This window comes from Salminus brasiliensis, chromosome 3 (assembly GCF_030463535.1).
Source record: "Salminus brasiliensis chromosome 3, fSalBra1.hap2, whole genome shotgun sequence".
Taxonomy (NCBI): Eukaryota; Metazoa; Chordata; class Actinopteri; order Characiformes; family Bryconidae; genus Salminus; species Salminus brasiliensis.
The window spans coordinates 42,647,757-42,675,473 of record NC_132880.1 but is presented as its reverse complement, the minus strand read 5'-3'; the positions used below and the strand labels follow the sequence as shown (position 1 = coordinate 42,675,473).

General features: G+C 43.4%; 1 protein-coding gene across 1 annotated transcript in view; it reads left to right on the top strand.

Annotated features, from left to right (window-relative positions):
• Positions 1-27,717, top strand: part of eif3hb (eukaryotic translation initiation factor 3, subunit H, b) — a 77,135-nt gene that overhangs the window by 32,501 nt on the left and 16,917 nt on the right. The window contains exons 3-5 of the mRNA XM_072674881.1: positions 17,060-17,227; positions 20,995-21,094; positions 21,987-22,136. Coding sequence (XP_072530982.1) covers positions 17,060-17,227; positions 20,995-21,094; positions 21,987-22,136 — 418 coding nt within the window. The remainder of the gene's footprint in view (positions 1-17,059; positions 17,228-20,994; positions 21,095-21,986; positions 22,137-27,717) is intronic.

Genomic DNA, 27,717 nt, shown 5'->3' with positions numbered 1-27,717 from the left:
GTTGGAATGTAAAATTAAAATAAATAAAAAAAAATAATCATTAAAACTGCTGAATAGCTGCACTTTTCATGCTCAATTTTCATTGGCTAATGATGGGACATGTTTCAGATTTAGATAAGGACTAGCATACGCTACTAGACTAAACTCCCATTCAGGTTATAAAAAAATCAGCACCCTTCACACATTGCTCGATTCTCTCTCCAACTGTCGACTTCAACTGGCGAAAAATCTGCAAATTAAAGCCAACCAGCACGGGCTCAGCCAGGATGAGAATCAGGGCTGAAATTGGGGTAAATATTAGTTTAAGGCCTGTGCTTGTTTATGCATTTGTGATCTATTATTGGCTCTTGTTTCAAATGACAACATTTGTTGGGTGTTACTTACTTACTTATTTTTGTAGAAACACATGGTCAGCAATTGCCGGTCCCTTTTTGCTTCTTGTGATTTAGAAAATTCCTTTTTTGTTTCAGTCTGTGTATTTTGTTCAGTAGCTGTGCATTTGCAAATATTTAGAGTCTCGTACTGGACATAATAGTGTATAGTATAGTATAGTGTTACTAATATTGGCTCTGTCCCATTTAGCTCATTATTTACCCCTACTCACCAGAGTTGTTGGGCTGTGTGCATGTCTGCACTAGCATAATTTAATGGATATGTATGTGGAGTTGGGACTTCTGGTGCTACTCTGTGTGCCACTATCTTTTATTTTTTTTAATTATAGAAGCACTGGCTTATATCGTTACTTTGGCGTAGAAGCCTTACATCTTCAAAAGCCCTTCTTAACCTTGTTGTCCATCCTGCATTTTTGCACACAGCTGCCAGGTTTAAGCGATGTGTTGCTGCAGTCCTTCAGTACTGTGTTCCTGTTTCTCTCTAACCCTTCTGGCTCTTTCACAGTGCCACTGTGGACCTCATACCACTTCTGAGAGGTCAAAAGTGGGTTCTAAGAAATTCCTTGCCCGATTCTCCATCAAACACACTCCTCATCCTCTCTCCACCCTCTTAGGAGCAAACCGTATCTGGAAGCTATTCTGGTCACCATAGGATTTCCGATGGAGACGAGCTAACGCATGCATTCCAGGGCTGGAAGGGTAAATGTCTTGTAAAGCAGTGACCTGAGGAAATGAAATGCGGTGTTGTGAAGCGAAGGAATGGCTAATGAGTTGTTGCTCAACAGAATGCTGGCACGTGGCTTTTTTGCTTGCCCTTTGAACGGTGGTCCTCCTCCTGCTGTGGCTCGCGGCGCGGATTAGAGCCACACTTAATCTCCGGTTAGATCAGATCAGCCGAGCGCCGGCCCCTGGGGCCGTTCAGCATTCCGGCTTCTTCTGTGACCACAGCCCAGAAATATTAGCTTTGAAATGTGTTGCTCTCCTGCTTGTCTGCGGCGTAACAACTTTTTCCGCCTCCCCTTGTCGCATCCACCTCCAGGCTGTTTTCCTTCCTTGTGCTACCTTGCCTTTTTTCGCGCGCTGTCTAGCCTGGAGGGTGGTTCTGGGTTGGTAATGAGTGCCCAGAAGGCCAATGTTTCCGAGCCGTCTCACTGGTTGGAAGGCCAGGGCCGGAAGAAGGCCAGGGCCGGAAGAAAAAGTGCAGGACTGTCTGTGGCTGTATATCAAAGGTGTATGTGCTTGCTTACCAGCTATGACTAATGATTGCGTTGCTGGGGGTTGAATATGATAGTGTGCTCTTTTTTATTTTTACTTATTTATTTATTTTTTACACTACTTCCATTTTATTCAGTTGCTAAATCAAAAGACTGTGACACTCTTCAGCTCCTCCGCTTGCATATCGGAGCCTCGCATTAGGGTGGAATTATTCATTGATCTGTGTTTATTTCCTCTGATTTATTTTGAATAGATGAATGCCATCAGAGAAATTACTCGTGCTTTCCTCGGGAGCCCCGAGGCTTAGATCAGATCTGCGGAAGTAGATCCCTAGTGTCAGCTCTGTCTGCTCTTGCATTGTTGGAAGACTTCTCAGCACTCAGTGTGTGTCCTGGCCCAGATTTGGAATCTTTCTCATGCATCATTCATGCACTTGTTTAATTGTCATGGCACCTCTCCGCTTTGAAGGGGTTTTAGTCGGGGGCTGAGCGGCTTGCGAGAGGCCGAGGTTGCTTGGCATGCTTTGGACTCGAGTCCTTTGAGTGTGTTTGCGTGTCTGTGTCGGGCGATAAACTTATCTGCGTGCGGCACGCACCGAGCCGTCCCCATCGCTCAGGCGGGTTCCTCAGCTGAGCGCTGTGCTGGAATGCCTGCCGCTGAGGTAGGAGGCAGCGTGGAAGGCCTCTTAAAAGGGTTTGTTTTGCACAGCGATGACAAAGAGGATGAAAAGGCTAATGCGGCTAATGACAGGCTTTCCGGGCTGCTGCCACCTGTGCCCCACCACCTCTGCTTTATTAAAAAGTTAAGGTGCTACAGTGGGTTTTTTGCGCTTTGCCATAGATGAAACACTGTTGTTAAAGATGTGTGAGTGTGAAGAACCTTTCCAAGGTTTAAAGAACTTGACTGCTTGACTGCTGTGCGGGATGTTATTAACACATGGTAGTTTAAGAGAACTGTGGAGGTCGAGATGTGCTATGACAATAGAAGACCAAGAAAACTCAAGGAGAATTGCTTGTATGCAGATAAGAACCCAGCAAACACGATCATGTGGGGCTTACCTCTGTGGAGCTAACATGGGCTATGTGGGTTCTTGGTGGGCATGGGCTCTGAGTGGGTTTGTATGTGTTGTCCTAGGACACAGTTGGGCTTTCTAAATGGGACCCATCATTATAGCCTTCCATTACAGATCTTACTCAGGTCTCATCTAGGCCCCAATGTGAAGTGTACAAGACGAATATTGCCCATGCTTAACCCCTCCTCTGGGCCAATCCCTGACCCTGGTGTGCATCCATATGTGGGGCCAACATGGAACCCGTGGACAAAATTGGTTTCTATTTGGGCTACCAGTACAGGCCCCACACCTGCCAACTGTGAAGCATGGGGATGGATCCATCATGCTTTGGAGTTGTGTTCGCAAGCGGTGATTCTTGCCAAAGTGGGTGTTCGTCCCTAGAGCTGGTAGAGTTATGAGTAAATACAGAGACCGGTGTGGCAGCAGTCAGGCAGCCTTTCTTGTAGTGAAAACTGAACTATCAGAGAATCAAATTAGTGCTCACACTACAGTAGTGTTTATGACTGCACTGTGAGCTAGAACGGAGATGATTTGCGAATGCTGTTTTCCTTCATTTTTTTTTTACCCTCTAATTACCAGCTAATGGTCTGCTAATGAGCTATTGATAATCTGCAAACCCGGAACCTTAAGGTCCAGTAGAGATCTTAATCTCATATAAACATATTCACAATGTCCATGTGCTTCGTATTCGTAACGTAAGTGGTGATTGGTACAGAGCCGTTGATCTGTGATGTGCCACCTGGGGCTTGTTTGTATGGAATGTGGATTTACTTGTATAGGTCCATGTTTCTATTGGAGACTTACTGGTGTTAAAGCAGCCAGAACAAAGACCAACCCAGCCTCTGCTTGGTGTATAGGGACCTAGATGCTCGACTGGAGCCGGGGACTGTGCAGAATTTTGTTCTTCCATCCCTGTGTGCTCTTGATCTTAAACCATCTTGGCCACCCTCAAGACCTTGTTGTTTCCACCTCTGGAGTCTCAGGAGTCTCAAAGTTCCTTGGTAGCTCAGAATTGAGTAGCTGAAAGGCTTGTCAAATGCTGATGTTACTGAAATGACTCCACCTTCAAGCATATAAACGTAATCCTCACGCAGCCGTCCCAGATCTTGGTCTGTGGACGCCTTGTTCTCATGAGAAATCACTATTAGGTTTTCTGTGGTCCCTCACTCTCTCTTTCTGGGGCGCTTTCCGTGTCCAACTTGGCTCAGTACTTGAGTGGTATTTTCTTAGACTTCAGGTCCAGTCTCCACTGTGGCGCTCATTCTGAAAGGGCTGACTGGATGGACTTCCCAGAAACCATGCTTATCGCCAACCAAGCCCTTCCCTGGCCTCCTCCTCCTCCTCCTCCTTCACCACAAACAGAGCGCGCTGGAACATTATCGTGGCGTGTTTTATTTTCAGGGGGCCCCGTGTGTCATAAAATAGGGCGTTGCTCTCTGAGCCTGACAGAAAGCAGAGCTTGATGACGGATATAAGCTGTTTATTCAGGCCTGCTTGGGTTAGACTCGGCAAGATGGCAGCTTCAGGTCAGCTCGCCAACCCTGGGGCTCTGACGTTTATATATCTTGGTCATTTTTGTTCCCTCTAATTCTCACTTTAGATTTTGTTATCCTTTTTGTTCTCTCTTTCCCTGGTGCAGTTCTTTTTTAAACCATCCCCTAAAGGCAGCATACTCCTGGTTTTCTCACTTGTTTTCTACCTGTCCACTGTAGATGCTCTCCAGAGACCAACAATAAGTATTGCTCAATTGCTGTGATGAATAAGAATGTTTTGGGCAAGTGAAGCCTGCCTGTGCTAGCATCAATCGGTTCTCTTGTAGCAACAGCAATCACATATTTCTTCACACTTTTTTTTTTGGTTAGGGTGAAAATGTACCTGTCAGACTTTTCTGTCTTCATGACAGAACGAATAGTGCTTTAAAAAACAAATCCTGTATTTCTGCTTGTGCCTTGGGACCGCCGAATATTAAATAGGTCCCCCTTGTGCCGCCACAACAGATCTGATCAAGTATGGACTTCACAAGACCTCATCTTGAAGTCATCTTGTGGCATCTAGGCAGATCCTTTAAGTCCTGGAGGTTCTGAAGTGGGGCCTCCCAAGGATCGCAACACTGAGCCTCAGGTGTCCATGACCCTGTTGCTTTTTTTGTTTGTTTTTGATGAAGCACTTTTGGTAGTCATTAACCACTGCATACCAGGTAAACCCCCACAAGACCTGCCTGATGATCTGACCCATTTGTCTGGCCATCACAATTTGACCCTTGTCAAAGTGGCTCAGATTCTTATGCTTGCCCATTTTTGCTCGCCTTCAAGAACCAACTGTTCACTTGCTGCCTAATATTATCCAGCCCTTGACGGATGTCGCTGTAGATGCAGATAATCAGTGTTTTTCACTTCACACACCAGTGGCGCTCATGTTGCGTCTGATTGGTGTAAAGGGGTTACTGTTAGACAGATATATGGATGTGTAATTAACTCCAGAGCTGGTCAGCTGTTAGCTGTTTAGCTCTCTGCTCATATTTCATTAACAAGCATTTTGTTTGTAACTAGTTTTCTTATTTAAAAACAGTGGATGGGAAAAATACTAAACTCATCCATTACCTCAGTAAAACATCAGTTTTTCTCATGGAGTCTAGGGTTATTTATAGTCATCATCTCACACCTTAGTTTAGTTAGTTTAGTGAATCAGTTTCTAATGCTGTTAAATCAGGTTAGCTGTTGATGGAATGGAACACGTCCACGTCCTTGCTCTTCAAACTAGCTCAAGATCTCAACTCCTTTCTTCAAATGAGAAATTCATGTTACCTTAGGGTTAAATTTAAGCAAGTAAAACAAATGTGATTCAGCATCCAATGGAAACATCAAGGATTCTTGCCTCTGAAAAAAGAGAAGAAAAGAAAAGGATGAAGGTACTTCTGGGTTTCCGCAGCAGCGGATGCCTCAGCATAGCAAGTGCTGGAGTACTACAGTGCTTTCCACACACACACACACACACACCTTTTTCTTTTTTTTACCAACAAGCTCCCAGACGCCACCAGGGGAGGTATGGATCCTCCCCTCCTCCTCTTGTTTCCTCCTGGAGGCAGAAGACATGGCCCGCTGCTTGGCAGAGAGCTGATTGACAGGCGGGCAGGGGTTTGTGATGTGCCGAAGATGATTTTCTCAGTTGTAATTAGGAGGCAGAGAGCATGGAGGAGGCTAGGAAGAAATGCCCCTCGTCCCTCCCTGGGGCCTGGCACATGCCTGGCTTAGAGCCCTCCCTGCCCTCCGTGTTCCAGCAGCTTAGCCCGGCCTGCCGACCATAGAGTCGAGGGTGCAGGGCTTGAGCCTTGTGCCTCAGGACGAACTGCTATTAAGAGGTGTAGACATACTGATTGGGCTCCCTGTTTCATCGCAGTCGGAGGGACCGCTGTGCTCCGTCTAGAGACGAGGCCTCAGCGACAGCTACAACTTCTTGCACGTCGGCTCATTTTTTTTTTTTTTTTTTTTTTGGCTGGTGCTTGAGCGCCGAGTCTGACAGGTGCTGTACTGCAGTATAAAAAGTAACGATTCCAGAAAGAGTTCTCTATGCTGACGTTTGTGGATTTTTTTTTTGTTTTTTTTTTGTTGCAAAGACTTATCCGGGCTCTGCTTTTATTGGCTGGTTTGCATAATCATGACGACCCTTAGCCTTATAGCATAGCCTGGCCTAGACACAAGTAGCAAGACATTTTTCCAGAGTCATAGCGGATAGTGTTGCTGTCCTCTGTGTCCAGTCTGAACTTGAGGGTAAAAGAACACATTGTGTCAATCATGACCTTAGCTTATTATCTCACTACTTATAAAATGCTTATAATGCTTACATACATATATTGTGTGTGTGTGTGTGTGTGTGTGTGTGTGTGTGTGTGTGTGTGTGTGTGTGTGTTTGTGTGTTTGTGTGTGTGTGTGTGTGTGTGTGTGTGTGTACAAAAAACTGCATAAGGTAATGTGATTGCCGTTGCTATGGTGGGACCAACGGGTGCTAGCACAGAGGCATGCTGGCAAACGTGAACTCCAGTCTCTCCTGTGCCTTCGTCTCTTGGCCCAAGGAATTTGTTGGAGCTGATCATTTAGTTTGCTGCTTCATCGCATCATCATTTGTTTGCATAAAATTGAGAGTTTCTGCCTCGGCTTCTGGCTCGGAGCGTGTCACTGAGTCACTTGCCGCTTGTTGCTGAATTGCAGCTACAAGTTGCCTGCTCCCATAGGAGGCTACCTGTTGTCTGCTAATGTGATTGATTGGAGATTTCGAAGGGATGCATGCGCTCTGTTACTTCAGTATTTATTCTAAGCTGTGGTGTGAGAGACCTTTCCATTTATGCACAAACCCTGCATCTCCCATTTTTAAATAACTGTTTGACATAATAAGAATTAGACAGTTTCTCTTTACATTGTGTCAAAATGTTATAACGAATGGACCAATAGAAACGCTCCAAAATGCTCCCTTTAAAAGTTTCCATTTTGGTAATGCATTGTTTTGGCATGACTGCGTTGGTTATATTCATGATAAGATCTTTAGTCATAACTAAAGAGCTGCATAATGTCTTTCCCAGTCAGGGAAATAAAATGAACCTTAATTAATCTCTCCTTCACTCTGATCATCAACAAACCAATTAAACCGTTCTGTGCTCCACATGAGGAACGTTAAGTGCATTTACACTATTTTATTGCTGATTTGCTGCTATTATAGGCAGTAGCAGTTTCTGTAGCTGAACCTATAGGAGTGTGTTAAGTCAAATGTCAAACAGGCAGATTACGCAGACAGTGCTGGCATGTCCTGAGGAAAGCATTCTCTTATGTAATTCCCTTGTTTAATGTGGCATAACATATAAAAATTCAGTCCTGCATGCGCTCAGCTAACCAAGGATTCGCTTAGACCTGCGTTTTTTGCCGGACCACAGTTCAGTTGGAGCTTTTACACCTTCCCAAACAGGCCGAAACAGTTGCTCCACACCGAGCAGGCCAAATTTGAAGGCACCCTTAGTCCTTGGAAACGTCCCTGTGATGAAAAGGTCTTCAGAAACGGAGAAGTTTGAATTAGGGTGCGTAAGGCTGCATGCCTGTTGTTGTTTGTGCCCATTTTCTTCGACTTTCTTGAGAAGCAGTAGAAAAAAGCTCACTAGGTGGAGCTGTAACTCTTCAGTTCGGCCAGACTGTGGGCTGGAGCAGGTTCCTTCCTTCTGTGGTGTCGGTGAACTTATTTAGAACAGGCAGATGACAGTGAGCAGAGGGGCTTTAACCCTCAGCCTCTTTCTCTTTCTCTTTGCCTGTGTGGGGGTGGGTTCAGACGTGGGAATGCGTGCATTGATGTGCTTGATTAGTAGAGCCTGAAATGGCGTAGCACATTTCAGATTCCTGCCTGTTTCTCTCATGTTAGTGCTCTGTTCACCCGTATTCTTACCCGTCTTACACTTAACAGCAGCAGGTTAATGCCCACATATAAAGGCCCTCGGTGAGCGGTGGACTTTGGCGAATGTTATGAAAATGTGCTAAAATGCAGACCTGCTAGTCTGCGAGCTTCATTTTCTTCCAGGGATATGGTGCTGCAGATTGAAGCAAGCATATTTGCAATGATTAAATGCATGTCTGATCAATTATTTATGATGTAGTATATCTCTTCTAATCCTGCACATCAGTTTCTGAGGCTCATAGCTCCGAGATAATTGGGTCTGTTGCACATTCTGCTTTGATTTTAGCTGAAATGGAGTAGAAAAGGATGAATGTATATGTCTATCCTTTTTGCAGTGCGGGTGTCAACATCCATGGCAGGGCAGAGGTGCCCAATTCCAGGGACCTAACAAGCTGTCAGTGGCCAAATATGTCTCTTAACAAGTCTGTAGGACTGTGAGCTCTGAGAGAGAGAGCGAGAGGGAGAGATATGGAGGGGATTCAGAAAGAGAAAATAAGCCTAGATGGGCAGAGAAAGTGAGACAGGTTCTTATTACCTCTTTCGGCGCCTATATGTGGCACAGCCTCTCCAGGTTTTAGCAAGCTCCTAAGAGCTGCAAGAAGCAATTGACATTAGCTAGCCTTGCCTCTACCTATGCTTCACATAGAAAGATGGCACATGGAAGGGTGGAAGTCGAGGAGGTGTGGAGGGGGGGGGGGTATGGGGGCGCAATGGTTATTGTCAGAAGACACTTCACCTTCACTTCTCGGCCTTGCACCAAACAATGGTTCCTGCAAGCTGTTTTCAACATCTAACACAACCTACAGAAGCTGACACAATTGGGTGCCATTGACTTGACTTCTTTGGTTATTTATTTATTTATTTATTTCTCCCCCTTTTCCTTGGCTGAGCGAAGGATAACTCCCTGCTCTTCCTCGTGGAGGTATCTATTGCTAACTGCATGTGCTAGAGTGCAAATCCGCTTCTCCATCCCCCTTCTGCGTAAATCCCCAAGCCCTCGCTCTAAATAATGGCCTGACAATGCAGCAGGCACAGCTCCAATGAGCTGATAAGCCCAAATACCAGCCTTTTTTAATATATACACTCTTCTATTTACATGAGCATGGCACAGCACGGCGGAATGATGTCTCTCTGTCTGTGAATGGCAGTGTTTGCGATGTAATGAACTCCAGGACTATTCTGCTGGAGCGCAGCGTTTTCTGCCTTCTAATCGCCATTGTGCGCTCCTCCCGGCTCCTCTGCTGGGATATGTCTTAACTATAGTGTATTCTCCTGTTGGTGCTTTCCATAATACTTGAGAATCTGCATCTTTTATTCCTTCCGGGGGGATGGGTGGTCAGAGACCATAGAGTGGATGATCACACACCAAAGCCCATCTCTCAGCAACAAACGTCAGCATACCCAAGACAAAGGCAGGCGGTGAATAGGAGAGTGTGTTTGAGCCTTTAAGCTTTTTTTCTTTTCTTTTTTTTTGTGTTTATGATGTGAAATGTCAGTCCTGCAGCCTCACCGTACGTCTCCGTGCAGAATAGGTGAGCGGACGAGAGAGGGATTGAAGGCATATAAAGAATAAGAAGAGTGCTGTAGTTTGTAGATGACTTGACGAGCCCCAAAGTTGTCTTGCTTTGGCTCTGTACTCCAGCTGTAGCTTTAACGTTTCCTTTTATTCCAGGTAAACAGAAGTGTAATCAGTCATTTTCATACTTGGTTCATTCTGTTAATGAGTTCAGATTGGATCATTGATTTTGAGTCACAGATTGCATAATTTTTCAGATCAGCAGAAAAGGGAGGCACGTAGCTTAGCTTTGCAGTGAGGTCTCCGCAGCTGGACGTGAGGTTCGTATTTCCATCGAGTCAGTGAGTAGGACTTCACCTCAGCTCAGCGGTTAGAGCGCCGAGATATCGATAACAGGGTTGTGGGTTCGATTCCCGGGCTCGGCAAGCTGCCACTGTTGGGCCCTTGAGCAAGGCCCTTTACCCTCTCTGCTCCCCGGGCGCTGGAGTTGGCTGCCCACCGCTCTGGGTGTGTGTGTGTACTCACTGCCCCTAACACGTGTGTGTGTGTGAGTGTGTGTTCACTACCAGATGGGTTAAATGCGGAGGACACATTTCGCTGTACAGTCCACACTGTACAGTGACGAATAAGTGCATCCTTTATCCTTTATCCTTTTAACGATTCATTTTTATCGATTAATCTTAATTTCTTTTTTCCAGATTCGCTGATTAATCTAACAACATTTTTTAGTTTACTCTGATGTGAGTGTGTTAGGAAAATAATCCAAAATAATGAAGAAAAATATTTTTTTGTATTCTTTAATATTTACATTTTTATTTTATTATATATTGTCTTTTCTTGAACTTAACAGATAAAAACAGCTTTACAGTCAAACATAAAATCTCAACCACACAAAATAATTCAAGTAAAACAAAGTACAGCACAAATAATCTAACTAAATAAATTAAACAATGTACAATTCAAGTCACGTTTTTCTGGAGGAACTCTAGAGCAAGTTTTACAGTCCAAAATCATTTTTTTACAATATGTTTGAGTATATTTGTTATTTTTTTTTTTTTATATTTATAACTTTTTTTTTTTTTTTTTTTTTTTTTTTACTAAAATTAGTACATTCTTAAAGAATATTCTCAATGAGTGCAGTTTCACCAACTTTTTGTGGTGTTTACACACCGCAAAGCTCTGTTACTACTTTAAAAGTAACAGCTGTACAATAAAACTGTACTCAACACCATTCTGGTTAAACACTGACCATTATTCCGTAGTGTGTTTGCGTGCGTGCCGAGCCGTGAGGGTCGATCCGTACCGATTACGGATCAACTATGAATCATTACACTGCTAACGTGTCATTAACACTGTGCCTTCATAGACTTGTAACAATAGAAGGTTAGAAAGACAAGCTGGATGTAGTGGAAATGAGATTGTTGTCCGTATACTTTAGGGAGGTGCCCAAGCCTAGCTTACTTAAATTCTGTGAGCCCAGAGATCAGTAGAAGCTGTGTGTTTTCCATGGTAAAGCTCTGCCAGGCTTATAATGCAGCATTTTTACTTATTGATTATTGAGGTGTTTTGGTCAAGTGACCTTGCAAAGAGCATTCTGCCCTGAGCCTTAATCTGAAGCAGGTTATAATAAAAACCTGGTATCTCACACTTCCCAACCTTGACATCGTACACTGATTTTTATGGCAACTGGAAAAATGCTAGTTGGCTAGAGGTGATGGATTACATGACTTCAACCTGTTGCTGAACTGAACATGTCTCAAAACATAGGAGATGCGGATTCATGCCATGGATTCTGCGCTGCAGAACGAGAAATAGAACTGCGGTATTGGACATGTTCTAACCCCAGAATGTAGCTGCTGCGTCATTTAAGGTGGAATATAAAATTAAAATAAGAAATTGACCCCTGATCGGTGTATATACTACTAGATTATATCAGGTCAAATGGACTGAAATGTGATTGGGAGGCCAGAAATCTGAGTCTGCGTCCCTCACACACTACTCAATTTTCTCTCCAACTGTTAACTCCGACTGATGAAAAATCTGCAAATTGGGGCCAACCGGCACAGACTCAGCCAGGGCTAAAATCGGGGTGAAAATCACATGGTGAAACCTCTGCTTTAGTTGCATGCTTGGATTCACTCTTCTTCTGCATAATAAAGTCCTCAATTTTGAGGCGTTTGATTGGATCTGGGCAATAAAGATAAAGTCAAGCCAAGCATCATTATTTCCCTCCATACTTTCCAAATTCCGTCTCCCTGATGCATGTTAATCTTCATCTTATGTGTCCAAGTACTTTTCAGGTAACTGTAAACCTGGCCTTTCAGCTGTGGAGATTTATCAGTGGACATGACCGATTGGCTTATCATGTGGTTGGTCAACTTTGCCAGCTCTGACGCTTCTTGGGGCACATGAGTAAATATAAGATGTGTGTGATGAAACAGAATTCGGTTTCTTGCTGCCTTGCACCGTAAGCAGCCTTGTGAACACAGCGCAACCTTGTTGTCGGGTCTTGAGACACTTCCAAACTGCTCTTTTTAAATTCTGCTGTAGCCACTTAGCCCAGTTCAGCCTGACCTGCTGCTGTGATGGAAGGGGACAGCGGTATATTCTGGCTTTCAATTACTTTATGTAAAACCGCCCTATAACCAAGGAGCTCATTTGAAATTTGTAAGCGAGCACAGTACATTTGTGTCGTTTTCGGACGCTTGTCGGTGTGACGGATCTGATTGAATGCATGCAGGCTGGGTTTGTGGTGCGATTCTGCCTGTTAAGGGTTTTTTCTTTTTTTCTTTTTCTCCTTTCTCTTAAACCGTCACATTTTTAAGTGTCCGCATTACAAGTTTAAAAGTTAAGAGAGGCCTCAGATCGTATTTGTAATTTTCTACAGAAAAGCCAGCTTTCTTTCATGCTCTGATCTGGTGGCTTTGGCCCTGCTTTTATGTTTCTCCGGGTGGTGTTTCTGCCCGCCGAAAAGGCCGTTAATTACAGGACAGCATCGGTAAGACTCTCATTATCTTGTTTTTTGTGTTGTTGTTTCAAATGCTTTGGTGGGTTTGGGGTTGGAGTTGTTTGTTTCTTTTCTTTTTCTTTCTCTCTCTCTCTCGCTCTTTCTCTCTTTTTTTTTTTTTTTTTTTTTTTTCCCCCTGTCCTCGACCCTATTCATTTATTTATTTATTTATTTCTTCAGTTTAAGCCGGGCACGTTCTGTTCGTCCGAGACAAATCCGACTTGCGGTTAAAATCTGTGCAGCGTTTTGGAGAGTGCTGCTTTTGAAGTCGGCGTGTATTCTCTCTGAAAGCCACATTGTTTTGCCTTTTGCAGGCCCGGCCTCTGCACAGACTTCCCTTAAAGTTGAGCATTAGGCTGCGACGAGCTGCGAGGGTGCCTCAGAGGAGGGGCGAGCGGTCTGCTTCACGGTTCTTTCCTACCAGATTCGATCTGCCGTCGTTTCTGAAGAAAGCCCGAGGCCTTCTCCCTCTGCAAGAGTCTGCTTTAAGATGCTGTTTGCTCCTCAGGTTTCGTTAAAAACAGCACTCTCTGAAACGAGGTGTTTTGCTGTCGCCAGTAAATTGAAATTAGGTGAGCAAACAGAGCAGCCTTGGCTCCCGAAATGAAGGCAGGGCCTCTAGCAGGGCTTCAGTTTGACATGCAAACTGTAATTTCAGCTCTGATATTGCTCTCCCATCACATATTCCTGCTGAGCCGGAGCTGTCAGAGAGAGGAAATTCAGGGACTTGTGAGTTTCCAGGACTGGACATCAGCGTGGCGAGGTGTGTGTGTGTGTGTGTGTGTGTGTGTGTGTGTGTGTGTGTGTGTGTGTGTTGTGGTTGCTGTCTGCAGGGACATTTGTGGTAGTGTTGTCAGCGCTACGGTAAAGCGTAACGTCTGAAAGTGGGATGAGACCACACTCCCAAAATAACTGTCCTATTCTGAGCGCACACACACACACACACACACACTGTAGCCTCAGCCCGATTGCCCTACACACCTAAAAAAACAATAGCCATTATGTACATGCTCTCATTAGCACGTACAGACACACACTTAAACAGCAGTCAATGGGATTGTCTTGCACACACTGTTTAGACTGGGTACTTGATTTTCTGATGCGTGAACATGCACACGAACGCGCGCACACACTCCTATCCTCAGCACATGCTCCTCTCTGCTCGGTGGTAATTGTTTACAGAGGGACTGAGCTGGAAGCCAAGTTTTCACGCTTCCACTTTGCACCTGCCCTCTGAAAAAGAGACTTTCTGCACTGCCTACTGCGTTTTTTTTACTAACCATCTATGACGACACACACACACACACACATGTACACACATACGCTAGCCGTTGCACCCTTCTGTCAGACTCTTAATCTGCTGGTAAGCTCAGCTGCTGTGGGGCAGCAATGGTGATAAAGCAAATCAAAGCTGTCCTCAAAAGCCTTTCTCTTGCTCTCCCTTGCACTCTCTCTCGCTCGCTCGCTCTCTCTCTCTGGTTGCTTCTCTGGCTCAAGGCCAGTTACCCAACAAACAGACATCTTCACTGTTTTCAAATGTTTTGAACTCAAAAAGGAGACTGATGAGCCAAATAAAGTGGTGTGAGGGTGGAGGGAAAGTGGAGGGAGAACACGAGTTGGGTTTTATTGTGCCAACGTGTTCTGGCCTGTAGACTATTTGAAATCCTATCTGTAGTTGTCGTCATTGTAGCAGTTTTGAAAAATCCCATTAATTTCACTCATACAGAAATCCAGATTAGACCTGTAATTTATGCCCTGCAGTTCCAAACCATTTATGTTTAGTCCTGTGTATGTTTTTCCTCCCGAATGTCACTAGATCCTCTGACTTTTAAGCTCAGAAATGAGTCAAAGTATGAAATTTAGCTGACTGTGCTCTGATCTGACACCATAAGACATTAGCATTGGATGTTCTCTAGACTGACTTGGTTAAATCATGTTATTTTTCAATTAGGCAATCGTAGCATAAGGAGACTTTTACCCAAGGTGTTTTCACACCTATAGTTTGTTTGCTCTGGTCCAAATCAGTTAAAAAGTAACAAAAACGATCAGTATTTTCACCTTTGTTTGGTTTCCACCTTGGTTTTCACACTGGGACAAATCCAACACACCCGAATGCGTCACAGTAAACCACGTGTGAACGTTCTCTCTGCTTATTGCTCAGACCTGTCTGGGCTGGGAGCAAGAAAGTAAATACAAGGAGGTGGTCCAGTGTTTTTGGACCAGTGCCGATTTCTGCAGTTTATCATGGAGCAGCAGCAGAGATGGGCAGTGTACCAGGTTAACACCTGGCTATGGGAGTCATTTAGCTCAAACATGCTGAGTACGCTTGATAATCGGGGCGAGGTCAGATCACATTCTCTCCACAAACAAACCGCTTCAGAGTTTATTTGGGACCAGACTGAGACCACCACCTCTCAAGGGTCTTGGTGCAGTTGTTTTGGTCCTCATGAATGTACGATTACTGTATTCACACCTGCCCAAACGAAGACCAAAAGCAAGCTAAAGAATTCAGATTTAACAGGACTGAAAAGTGCAGGTGTGAAAATGCCCTTATTGGTATAGTGCGGTTTGTTTGGTCAGCTGGGGAGTTAAACCACAGTTTACCACAGGGACGACTTCATTGTTGCACACTATGCTGCAGCAGCCATATATACAGAAGGCAAACTCATTAAAATACCCTAAAATAAAACATGTGCATTTTGTTAAATACGATTGGTTGTGTTTCTTTGGCAGTAGTAGATTTTAGGTAGCTGGTGGTTTCATGTGATAGTGTTTTCTTTTTGGTTTCAAAGTTGTATAGAGGATTTACCCCTAAAGTGTTGCCTTGCTTGTAGTTGTAGAAAAAACAGGGTGCAATAGTTGCAGCTTGTTTCTGCCACCGACAAATCTGCAGTAGACCTGGAGGTCCTAGTATGGGCATGATGCATAAATTCAGAGGTCTTTTAGGACACAACTTCTGAATCGTTTGCATTAGAATCCTCTTAATTTGTCGCAAATACACACCTGTAAATGGTCACCCAGTACTGTTATCATTATTCATTTGTAAAGAACCACTCTTGATTGTCTCATTACTTTATTGCCTTCTGCTCTGCTTTTTACCTTTTACAAAATACTGTGAGAAAGTCTCTGAGACACTCCGAGTTCTAGACTGTAAAGCCCTCCCGGTTGTTTTTCCCCCCCAGATATCAGCATACATGGACCACAGCCTGTCCAGATTTGTGCTGCATGTATTCTACTTGATGCTTCACTCTCTGGACATCCTGTTCAGTAGAAGCTCTGCAACTTCACAGAGAATCTTTCCTACCTGCTATACACCTTTTCATCCTTTGCTTCCCTCACTGTGTCAAACACACATTTACATTACATTTACATTTATGGCATTTAGCTGAAGCTCTTATCCAGAGTGACTTACAAGGTTGCTCGTATTACAGAGATGGACCAATGTAGTGTTGGGAGTCTTGCCCAAGGACTCGTATTGGTATAGCGCACCCAGGCTGGGAATCGAGTCGTGGTGTTATCTGTTGCGCCACACCAACCACAGGAGCGTCAACAGAAGAAATAGAGGGTTTAGCTACATAGACCACAGCAACAGCAGGCTAACAAAGAAAAATACATGCCGGCACAAGCAGCAGCAGTTTTAACAGCTGATACTGTTAGCTAGCCTCTTAGGCCGGCTAATTACACGAAACTCATGTTTGTTGTCATGACTGTGTTCGGCTGCAACTGCCAAACTAACTTGATCAGTTTGATCCATTTAAACACAAAAGCAATACAGAAATATACACCCCTTCAGGGACAACCAAATTTCAGGAAGACCATCATATAGATCAAATCTCATTTAAAGAAAAGTATTTACGTAACTTAAGAAACACTTAATGCAGTCAGAGCAGTGGGTTCTGAAGACAGAGTACAACACTGCTATCTAGTGGTCGGGGGTTTAATCACAACACAAAATGAACCACTGTTCTCCACCCGTCTTTACATGTATCCTGTCCTTTTAAAAATTAATACTGTGATCAGTGGCCGGAGTCCACGAGAGGGCTCTCCCTTCATCATTCTTAAAAATGATGTTGGCCGGCACATGCATCTGTTAGCTGATGTGTAGTGGAGCCGAGGACCCGGCGCTTTCCTCAAGGCATAACGGCTGCCTGATGATGCTACATCAACAGCAGTTTGAAAAGAGGCAGTGGCTGGCTTTGCATGATTTGGAGGAGACGTGTGTAAAGTCCTCCTTGTGTCGGGAGCATTGCTAGTGCTAGAGGGAGCTACATATGGCTGGGTTAGTTGGCTGTACCGGATTGGAAGTAAAAGGGAAAGATTTTACCCCCAAAAAATGTATACAGTATTGCAAAGACACAACATTATGTTAGTACCCCCCCCTAGAGTGTTTGTCAATGTTTTAATGAAACTTCTTTCTCTTCTCACAGTTCAGTATCAGATGGAGATGATGAGGAGTCTTCGTCATGTGAACATCGATCATCTGCATGTGGGCTGGTATCAGTCCACCTTCTATGGCTCCTTCGTGAGCCGAGCGCTGCTGGACTCTCAGTTCAGCTACCAGCACGCCATCGAGGAGTCTGTGGTGCTCATCTATGGTAAGATCCCCATCTTTCCGTTCCTTTCACTGTCTCTCTCTACTCTTTTCACCAGAGTTAATAAGAGTCGTTCAGGTCTGGGTTTGTCCTCATCTCTGTTTGCTCACTCTTCCTACGCTGATATTCTCTGCCTCTCTATGCCTCTGTCTGTATTCCCCATGCACCAGCTGGCCAGGAGTATTCTTGCTTTCTCTGTGCTAACACCTCCCTCATTTGGCCTTGCCTTACCTCGGTCTTCCTCACTTGTGTGTCTCTCTGTCTATCTCTCAATCTGTCTCTGTCTTTCCTTGTGTGTCTTTGTCGCTCATTCACTCACACATATGCTTTTTTTCACCCTTTAACTTCTCCTATCTCACTCTTTTATACGCTCACTCTCTCTCCTCTGGCTGTGGACAGCAGCCCCCCCTTGTGTAAATAGTGGCTTGGTGTGCGTAGTGGGCCGACAGCAGCTCCGTCTAGACAGGGTTTCCTCCTCTGTGTTTGTTTTGCCTGCTATCGGAGCGCTGATGTGGACCTTTAGGAATGCTGGAGGGCTTTGGCTCACTGGACACCCCCCCTTCTCCCTCCCAGCCCCACCTCTTCAGTACCAGTCTATCCAGTACAGCACACCACCGATCTGCACCAGATGGCCATGTGGTGATGGCTGGAAAGGGTTCGGGGGGGTGGGGAGGTGCGTGTGTGCGTGCGTGTGTGCGTGCGTGCGTGTGTGTGTGTGTGTGTGTGTGTGTGTGTAACTGCTTTTATGACAGACCCAACACTCTACACACTCTCACTCAGCTGAGCCTGCCCCTGCCATCCTGGGTCTCTGATTACAGCAGTGATTGAATGGAGCGGCTGCAGGCGGGGAGGTCTGTTAGGGTGGGGGTGCAGTTGCTTGGGGGAGGTAAAGGGGAGTCGAGCACAAAACTCCAAGTGTTCTCAGCACACTCCCTCTCGGTCCACTTGCTGTCAGTAAGTTTCCTCGGCCGTTCCCTCACGCCAGATGTGGCTCCCTATCAGAATGCTGCCTCGTTCTCCAAAAGGCAGGTCCACAACACTATTCTAGATTAGACACCTAGCAGCTGCCAGGACCCCCGCCCTGAACCCACTCCACATGAACAATCGAGCCATTCAGTGTGGCTGAGGGTGCCCCACCTAAGGTGCAGACTGGCATGAAGGCTGCCGACATGAGAGAGGACTATAGCCACTAAGTATATGTCTTTAAAGGCCCATATCTTATATGTTTTGGGTCTGTATGCTTGATTTCCCAGTTGTGCAGCTTATGGTGTCATTAACACTGCTTATCCCATGAATAACAAGTGGGGTATAAGAGGGCAGGCAGACGTGTTGTATTCTTTATCCGGGTCATCCACTATGGTGTCTTCAGTTTATTGCTACATTATATATAATTCAATTGAAGCTCAGATTCTGGTCATCTTAACCATCAGTATCTCTCTCTTTTCTGCCTGGACACTGTTTATTAAGGGTCAGGGCAGGGTGTGTCTGTCCTTATATCCGAGCTGTCATATAGGTTGAGATTGGCAGGTTGATTTGGGACATTCTGAGTCACTGACCCTGGAGCCATGGATCATCCCTGGCCTGTCTGAGGATCTGATTGCTCTGTATTCTCCCCATCAATAATAGAGACCTGGACACGGATTAAACCTGGAGGCTGGGCCTCTGCTCGGCTGTGTTCTTTGGCTCCTCACTTTTTGTTTGGTCTGGGTTGAAGGTTTATTTTTACCTCATGACTCTTCCCCTCTGTCTTTCTGGTTGAGCGCAGAGGGATGACTGGACACAGTTGTTATGGATGCTGGGTAAGAGTAGTGAGAGAGCAGTATTTTAATAGTCACATGAACTTGCACGTCTGCTGAACTTGACTTTGATGTTGCTTCCACGCTAGAGACGTGTCATCGTGCGTTTGTGAATTTCCTGAGATGGCCGTCTCGTCTCGTCCGCTCCTGCTTTAATTCATTTTCATGCTATACATCACTTGTCACTTGTGTCTGAATAGGTCCTCAGTTTTCCCTCGTTCGTTACTGTATTGCTGTCGTGCGCCACTTTTGTCTTCTGGTTTCCCCAAATAGAACCACATTCTGAGAAGTCAGGTAATTGACTGCTTTCTCGAATGACAGAATGCAGGGAAAGGTGGACAGAATTGTGCTGAAGATTTGCAAATCCTCTTTTTGGCTGTCAAAACGTTCAGGTGACTGGCAGCTTTTAGCAAGCCTCAGCGGAACACTAATAAAGCCATTCTGACGCGGGATGTCCTCCTGCTGACGGTGGAATTAATCCACTACGACTGGCTTATAAATCTCCTCCCTGCAAACATTAGCATCAGTCAGCACCTTTGAAGGCCTCATAACCCAGAATTGAAGTTTCGCACAGTGGTGTCTCTGACATGGTTTAGAGAAGTAGTGTTTTATTGTTGTTGTCATTGCGCATTTAGCCGCTTAGTGCGGTGGCAGTCTGACAGTTTGACCTCTCTGTGGGTCCTGTACACTGACAGTATTGTTTTAATGGGGATTAATGACCTGTTTCCACTGCACAGTGCCTACACTACTCAACTCTACCTGCTTTTTTGGTACCTGGATTGGGAAATGTAGCTGGTGATGTTGGAAAACACCATCACTCCGGTTTATAGATTCTAACAGACAATATTTGAGCCAGTATCTAGATTTAAAATGTTTGTTTTGTTAAACAGACCTTTAAAGAGAATGAAGTGGAGAATTTGTGGTAAATAGGTAGCTATGTTAGCGTCAAGCTAGCCAGGTTGGCTTGGTGCTATTTACTATTTTTAAGTCACTGTTATTACAAAGAAAAACATATATTCCATGTCTCAGCTATCTCCACCCGATAGAGTGGAATATATCATGTTATAAAGAAAATATACTGTAAAGAAAAACAAAATTAATTGAGCGTCTGTTGGGCGTCTGTTGGGCGTCTGTTAGTCCTAGCACAACAGTAGCACTAGCTAATGTAGCTGATCTGTAGGCATGAAACCAGCATCAGAGAAATGCTTCTATTAGGTAAAAATATTATCACAATATTTTAAGATTAAGATTAAGACTTTTTTCGCGATACATGATATTTATCACGGTACATGTAATCATAGACTAAAAACATCAGTAACGACAGATTCTTATAAACTACTATTCAGATACTCTCCCCTACTGAATACAGTGAATTAAAAAAATTAGTTAAAATCTGCTGCTCTTCATCTAATTAAACCAGTCAATTACACTGTCTGTAATGAAACCTGCAGCTGATCAGTGTTTATTAAGCACTAACAGTCTCCTTGATATGCTTGGAAAAGCATATTGTTCATCACAATAACACCACCACGATATGATAAAATATCGTCATATTGCCCAGCTCTAGCTTCTATACAAATTTAAGGCTAACAGGTTTTGTTGTTAGTAGCGAGCACTGAAAAAAGCTAGCCGACTAAAAAGCGGCGAGAAATGCCTGTATTGCGCTGTTTATAGTGACAATTCTCTCTGGCCAATCCGGCGCTCTGCAAGGGTTACATATTGTGTTTTAGTCTCTACTCTGCATGCTTGGAACCACAACCAAGCAGGTATTGAAAAAGTACCTGCAACCAGGTACCAAATTTGCCCAATAGAAAAGCAGAGTCGAGTCAAACTGAGTAATGTCAGGACCATCCAGTGGAAAGGATTACAAGTGGTGATGGTGCTATTTTGAAGTAATGCCCTGTAGGATATTAGATGGTAACACCTATGAACAAGTACAGACATGCCTTTTCATTGCCTTTTCTCTCTCTACAGACCCCATCAAAACAGCCCAGGGTTCCCTGTCACTCAAAGCCTACAGGCTGACCCCCAAACTCATGGAGATCTGCAAAGAGAAGGACTTTTCAGCAGAAGGGTAGGTCACACCATACTGCACTACTGCAAACAAGACATACTGACTTGTACAGGCCATACATGTATGCATAGATACCACACTCCGAGCTCATCAGCTTCCAAGCTCCCGAGCCCCCTACTAGTCTCTGTCGTTTGAGGTCCTGCCCGTATTCTCTGAATTTGTGCCACTAATTCTGATCAAAACCACTCTGGGCTTTGAAGCTGTTTTACTGAGCGGCTGAGAGCGTCACCAGCCAATTTCGTGCCGGGAAAGTGTTGACTTTAACCTTGACCGCTCCTACTAATGGACAGATTAGTGGTGGCAGAAATGTGAAAGCATCGTAGCATTTGATGAGTGCTGACCTCCTGTAACTCTGTGCTCTCCATATCAAGAGAATGCTCTGATTTACTTACCTGAGGAGAGAGTTAATGGATGGAAGTTAATACCCATCCAACTTGCACTTAAATTATCTGAAAGTCCATCTATCAAACTTGACCTCTTCATTATACGATCACATTGTTTTGTTTTGAACGGGTGTAAAACCTTGTAAAAACAAGACAGACCCCATCTTCTCTGAAGGCCTTTTTTAGTTGCTGTGTCTGGCCTGAATATGGTTGTTGCTTCTTGTTACAGTGACTCATTCAGTTTTGGTAGAGTTTGAATAAGTTTTTTTTTATGTAATATCTACCAAAAACATCATCGATAAAATGTTATATTGCACAAATAATGAGCACACAAAATCTTCATTGCCAGAAGAGATAACTGAACGCGCCCCATTGCCTTTGGGGAAGTGAGACGTGAGTTGTATCTGAACTGGAGTTAAGTGTTTAGAGTCGAGCATTTTCCTTGTAGAGGACAGTTTTGAAAAAAGGGTGCGTCTTTGTCCATCATCTTGTTCCGTGTGTTTCTTCAGGTTGAAGAAGGCCAGTGTGGGGCATGAGAATATGTTTGAGGAGGTGCCCATTGTCATCAAGAACTCTCACCTCATCAACGTGATGCTGTGGGAGCTGGAGGACAAGTCTACTGTAGCAGACAAACATGAGCTGCTCAACCTCTCCAGCGGGTGAGTTGCTATATACTTACAACACACCCACACTTACTCACTGCAGAATGCAGATCCTGACCGTAGACACAACCAGGAGGAAATGGCATTAACAGTTATAAAGGTTATATTATTATTATTAAGGTATAAGGCAGCATTTAGCTGTGGAGCTGTGGAACGGTGTTCTCTAAAATGATAGTCGGTGCACAGTTCAATACTTTTGGGATGAGTTTGGGATGAGGTGGGGTGGTGATCATTACAGCATCCTGACCTCGTTAATGCTTTTATCGCTGAATGCAGTCAGATCCTCACAGCAAGGCTCCTCCAAAATCTAGCGTAAAGCCCTCTTCCCTGGACAGTATTGACAGTTAATCCAACAAAAGCAGGATAAACTGTGTCCCAATACTTTTTTGTCAATGTAGTGTATATATTTTTAGTGAACATTTTAAGAAAATGCTAACCCTAGGACTGCAGGCATTTCTTTAAGTCAGTAAACAGAGAGAATGCTAATGTCATGTTAATTATGTCTCAAAACCGTATCGCGTAGCAGACAGCGTTGACTGCACTTTTAGAAAACGACGGAGGGGAAAAAAGCGGATCTCAGACTGCAGCTGTGTTGTCCTTTGTATGTGATCAGTCAGAAGGTCTCTGTCTGCACATCTGTGGCATTACAATTGTCTTCCATTGTCAACATTAGCCAGCATTGCTGGCCACAATTTATGAGCACCCTCTCAGTACTCTAAACTGTCTCTGCTTCTTCTCAGTGCTACAGCGCAGAGCTGCTGAAGCAGTCTAAATATTACTAAATGAATGTGTGAAGTTATCTCATTCTACCAGTAACCTGCTGAGTGTGCTACACAGGAGGTCATTTTCTGAAATGCCTGTGTGCTTCTAAATGCAGTCAGCCCCTCTAAGGCGTGAGAGATTCCAGATAAAATGGTAATAATGATTATGAAATATCATAAATTTAATATCGGGCCTTTTTAGGAGAGCAGTGGACGTAAAGAAGTCAGCTCAGTGTCCTTGTCGTATGTGTAAAAAGTGGAGCGAGAAGGCTGATGAATATCCTGTCTAACCTCCCTACTCTCATCTGTTCTCCACCTTCCCAGCATGGATCTTTCAGATATGCTGAGAGCACTGAGAGCAGCTGGAAATGAGGATGTGCTCTTTAAATTATGATTACTTAGATTTGCTTAGTGGCACAGTACTGCTGCTGCTGCTGTGCAGTATCCCACTAAAGCTGCATGTTTGTACGAGCATCATGCCATCTACCTGTAGTGTTCCTAACCAAATACGCTTTGTCCTGTGTATACTTTTCTCCTGACAAGTACCAGGTTCCTTATGAGATCCTTACAAGGTTGTCGCTCCATCCTAGAAATAGGCTAACATTCCTGCATTTTATAATGAAGATACATAAAATTAAATTAACGTTAAACTTCAACACTATTCCATTCGGACCTAGAATTATTTGGACAGTGATTTTTTTTTTTTTCTTCACCTCAGTGAAGCCGTCAATATGTGGACTTTCAGCCATATAAATGCTGCATTACCTGTTTAGGAATTGCAGCCATTATTTGACCTTCATCTTCACAGGCTCAAAGTAATTGAACTATAAACTGAGAAGCAGTCAAGTACATCATTCTTTTGTTCAGAATTAAGGTCATAAAAAGTTCTGGAGCTGATTTTAAGTCTTGAATTTGCATTTGGTTGTTCATGGGGGAATCTTAAAAGGCTACAAAGTTGTTGTTGAAGCTTAAGCTTGTCAGCTTTAGGCCTGCAGATGACTGAAGACAACTGAAGTGGATGATTGCAGAATAAAAAAAATAAATAAAAAAAACCATTAAAAAATGTTCACAACATCCAGTCAAGTCAAGAACACACCTGGGGATGCGGACGTATCATTGTCAAAGTCTACAATCAAGCAATGCCTTCAAGGTTTACCTTCAGATGCAATCCACTGGTAACAGAAAGCCTGGCTTTGAAATTAGCTTTGAAAAACTCCTTTAAAAAAAACAGTCCAGTTCTACAGTAAGGTCAGATAGGCAGATAGACCCTAGGTTACATTGCACTAGAATGATGGGAAGAAATGAGTATGGAGAGAAAGAAATAATGGCCCAAGGGCCAAGGCAGTGTTATTGCATGGGCATGTATGACTGTTAATGGAAGTGGCTCACTGATGTGCATTGATAATGTGGCTGCTGATGGAAATAGCAGGGTGAATTCTGAGTCGGTCCTGATCGTGGTCATGATTTTCAGTTACAGATGACAAAGCTGAGGTAGAAAGACCCACAAACAAGCAGCAGCTGCTGAAGGCGATGAATCTCTGTCTGGCAATGAATCTTGTAAAGAGGAAAATCATCTGGTGATGTCTGTGGGTTTCAGACTTCAGCCAATCATTGATTGGAAAGGATTTGCGTCCAAGTGTTAAAAAATACTTATATTTATAACTGTTAAAAATAAAAAATAAAAGACCGGACTGCTTTAATGTAACTATTATAGCTGTAATTCCTGAACAGTCTACACCATTATGGTGGGGTACAGAGTCCAAATACTTATGGGCTCTACTGTTTAAAATAACCCCAGCTGCTTGAAATATACACTACTGTTAGACGATGTGCAGAATGATGTGCGACTTCAGTGGTCTGTTGAATTGAGGATCAGCTAGGAGATGAAGAGAGCATGTGGCAGCTGTCCAGTGAAAACCTTGTATCTCCATTTTGGTCCATTTCTAGTTTTCTCTGTGGTTTAAACCCTGTAGCTGCTCTGTGGACTGTGTGGATAATTCTGGATGAATGGACCATTAGGAAATGGTCTAAATGACTCTGAATGGAAGTCAATGTAGAAATACGAGTTTATTCAAAGTTAAGACCATTTTTGCTTTTTTCTGTAAAGTCACCATTTTGGAGATGCATGTTTTTCATTGGACAGCGACAATATACTAGTTAAGTAATGACTCCTGGTGGTCCACTCTGCTGTCCTCTTTCATTTTTGTCCACATCTTGATGCTTTGAGAAAATCAAGTTTTTCTTACTGTACTCTTTAAATTAGGTTTGTTGTTACTTGTAATGGACTCAATTCTTTAAATTTTTCACAAACCATTTAAATCCATTTTTCTGGTACATTGTGATTGCTCTTTCCCTTTCCTCTGCCAAAAACAGTCAGTCAACTGTTGGATTGTCCTCTAAATTTCTTGTTCTTCATCATCTTGTTGAGCAGGTGAATCATTAAATCCAGAGCTATCAATTCAGAAATCTGCTCATATCTATTTTTTCCCTTTATTTGAATTTAGGAATGCTCTTTTGGGACCTTTTGAGTTTCCAATTAGCATTTTAATTTTTCTTAATTACATTCAGAACAGCCATGGTTGAGGTGATGCTTTTTGACAGAAATATTAATTTTTGCTGTTATTTTTATTTTATTTTTTTCCTCCCCTTTGTCAAAGGTCCAAGTGGTTTTGAAGGTCTCTCCCGACAGACAAGAAAGGGAATTTTATCTTTTTAATTTGTCTCTCTTAATTCAGACCTGTCACATGTTTTTCACTGGATGAAAGGCACCGCTTTGGCAGCACTGTTAAGCACTTGAAAGAGTACATTGCCAATTACTTGCCCTTCTCTAAGGAAAGGCGTGAGGACACACACAACTAAACACACACGCACAACCTCAACCCCCATGGTCATTTTGATTGTAACTGCCAAATTGGATAATATTCATTTCATTTTTATGCAATTGATCCTAAATTAATTACCGCGGTTATGTTTGGCCTCTACTAGCTTTGAAAGCTTTTAAGCCTTGTTAATCACAAAAGTGAGAATGCTTGGTCACATATTGTCTGTGTTGAACACACCTAGTTATCCCTCATCAGATGAAGACCCCTTTTTAATGTGAGACAAATTGTAGGCATTGCTGTTTTCTATATGTATTTAGAAACCCCCCAGCATTGAGCTGTGGAGCAGAGGAACTGTGCTGTCTTTCGGGATAAGTTTGGGATGAGGTGGGGTGGTGATTGTCCAACATCTTGACAACACTTGCTAAATGCAATCAAATGCAAACAAATTCTCAGGAAAGATTGATCTTTCCTAGACTGTGGAGACATTTACTACGTAGTACATAGACTTTAATAAAAGCTGCATAAACTTTTTATGCTATTGATTTCAGAAGAAACAAGGAATAAGCAGGTGTCCCAAATACGTACATAATGCAATTGTATACATATGGACAAAAGTATTGGGACATATTGTATTATTAAAGAGTATACCCTGCTTTTGTTGAGTTACTGTTCAGGGAATGCTTTCTACTAAATTGTGCAGCATTGCTGTGAGGATTATTATTTTATTTTATTTTATTTTTTGCACTCAGCAACAAGAGCATTAGTGAGGTCAGGGTGCTGGATGATCACCACCCCAACTTGTCCCAATAGTATTGGATGGAGCACCGTTATTCCAGCGAACACAGTTCCACTGCTGCACAGCTAAATGCTGGGGGGCTTTATACCTGACATTGGGGGATTGGTGCCAATAGGTTCATGTTTATATGCTCCAGAGAGTCCTATTCTATTGGCAGTACTTCTCTACAGGGACTAGTAGAGGGTGATGATTAATTATACCGTTATTAGAGATGTTTTATGTATAAATAAATATGTATAAATGGCCACAAGCAGCAATTGTAGGTCCAAGCGTAATAGGCCCAAAGACCTAATAAGACCTAAAGCATGTGCCAGCTGTGCTGTAGCGCTCCCCTATCATTCAATCGGTCATTGCATTTGGGTTTGAAAACACAAGGCCTATGCCCGGTTGAGCCTCCCGATGACTGATCTGGCTCAGACCTCGTAGTCAACTTCATTCATTACCTGTATATCAGTACATTTCTATGTTACGAGCTAGGTCTCCTGTCTTTTGTTTAATTAGGTTTGAAAATAAACGTATATATAAACGTCTGTATGGCATGAAAGTGTGCGCTATAGAGCCTCCTGATGGCCAGACGTTTTGTGTTTGTCATGCTTGCAGTGTCTCTCCACTTCGCAGAGCTTTCTCTTTTTCATGATCAGCGGCTGTGCTTTCCCAGGATAATGGTGCGAATGTCTGCTCTTTTTGCTTTCATGTGATTCACACAAAGTTTTGTTGATCATTTTAGACAAAAAAGATTCTTTGCAAGATTTTGTTTTTGGTGCCAAACTCCGACAACGGAGTCTGACGCTCCTTCACCTCTGCATGGTTCTGAAACATCACGAAAACCTCATTTTTCTCTTTCGTGAGGCCGTTTCTGTTCTAGCCTGTCTGATGTTATGTAGTTTGCTGTGATCATGTTGTTTTACTCTGATGAAGCTGAAAATCAGAGCCATTGTTCGGTTTTAACAGCCTCTATTTTCAGAAGGAAACGAAACACAGCTCTGTTAAAAAAAGGTAATGATGGACTCGTTGAGAATAGGGTGGTCTTTAATGCATACGGCCTAATTGAGCACTATGGGCTTTTGAGATAAAAATAGTCAATTTTCAACAATTCAGAGTAAACTATGCATTAATTCACTTGTGGGTGAAAGTTTACATGTTAATGTCATTGCAATATTGGGCTCTTTTTTTTATTGGGTGCTTTTTCTTGGGGCAGA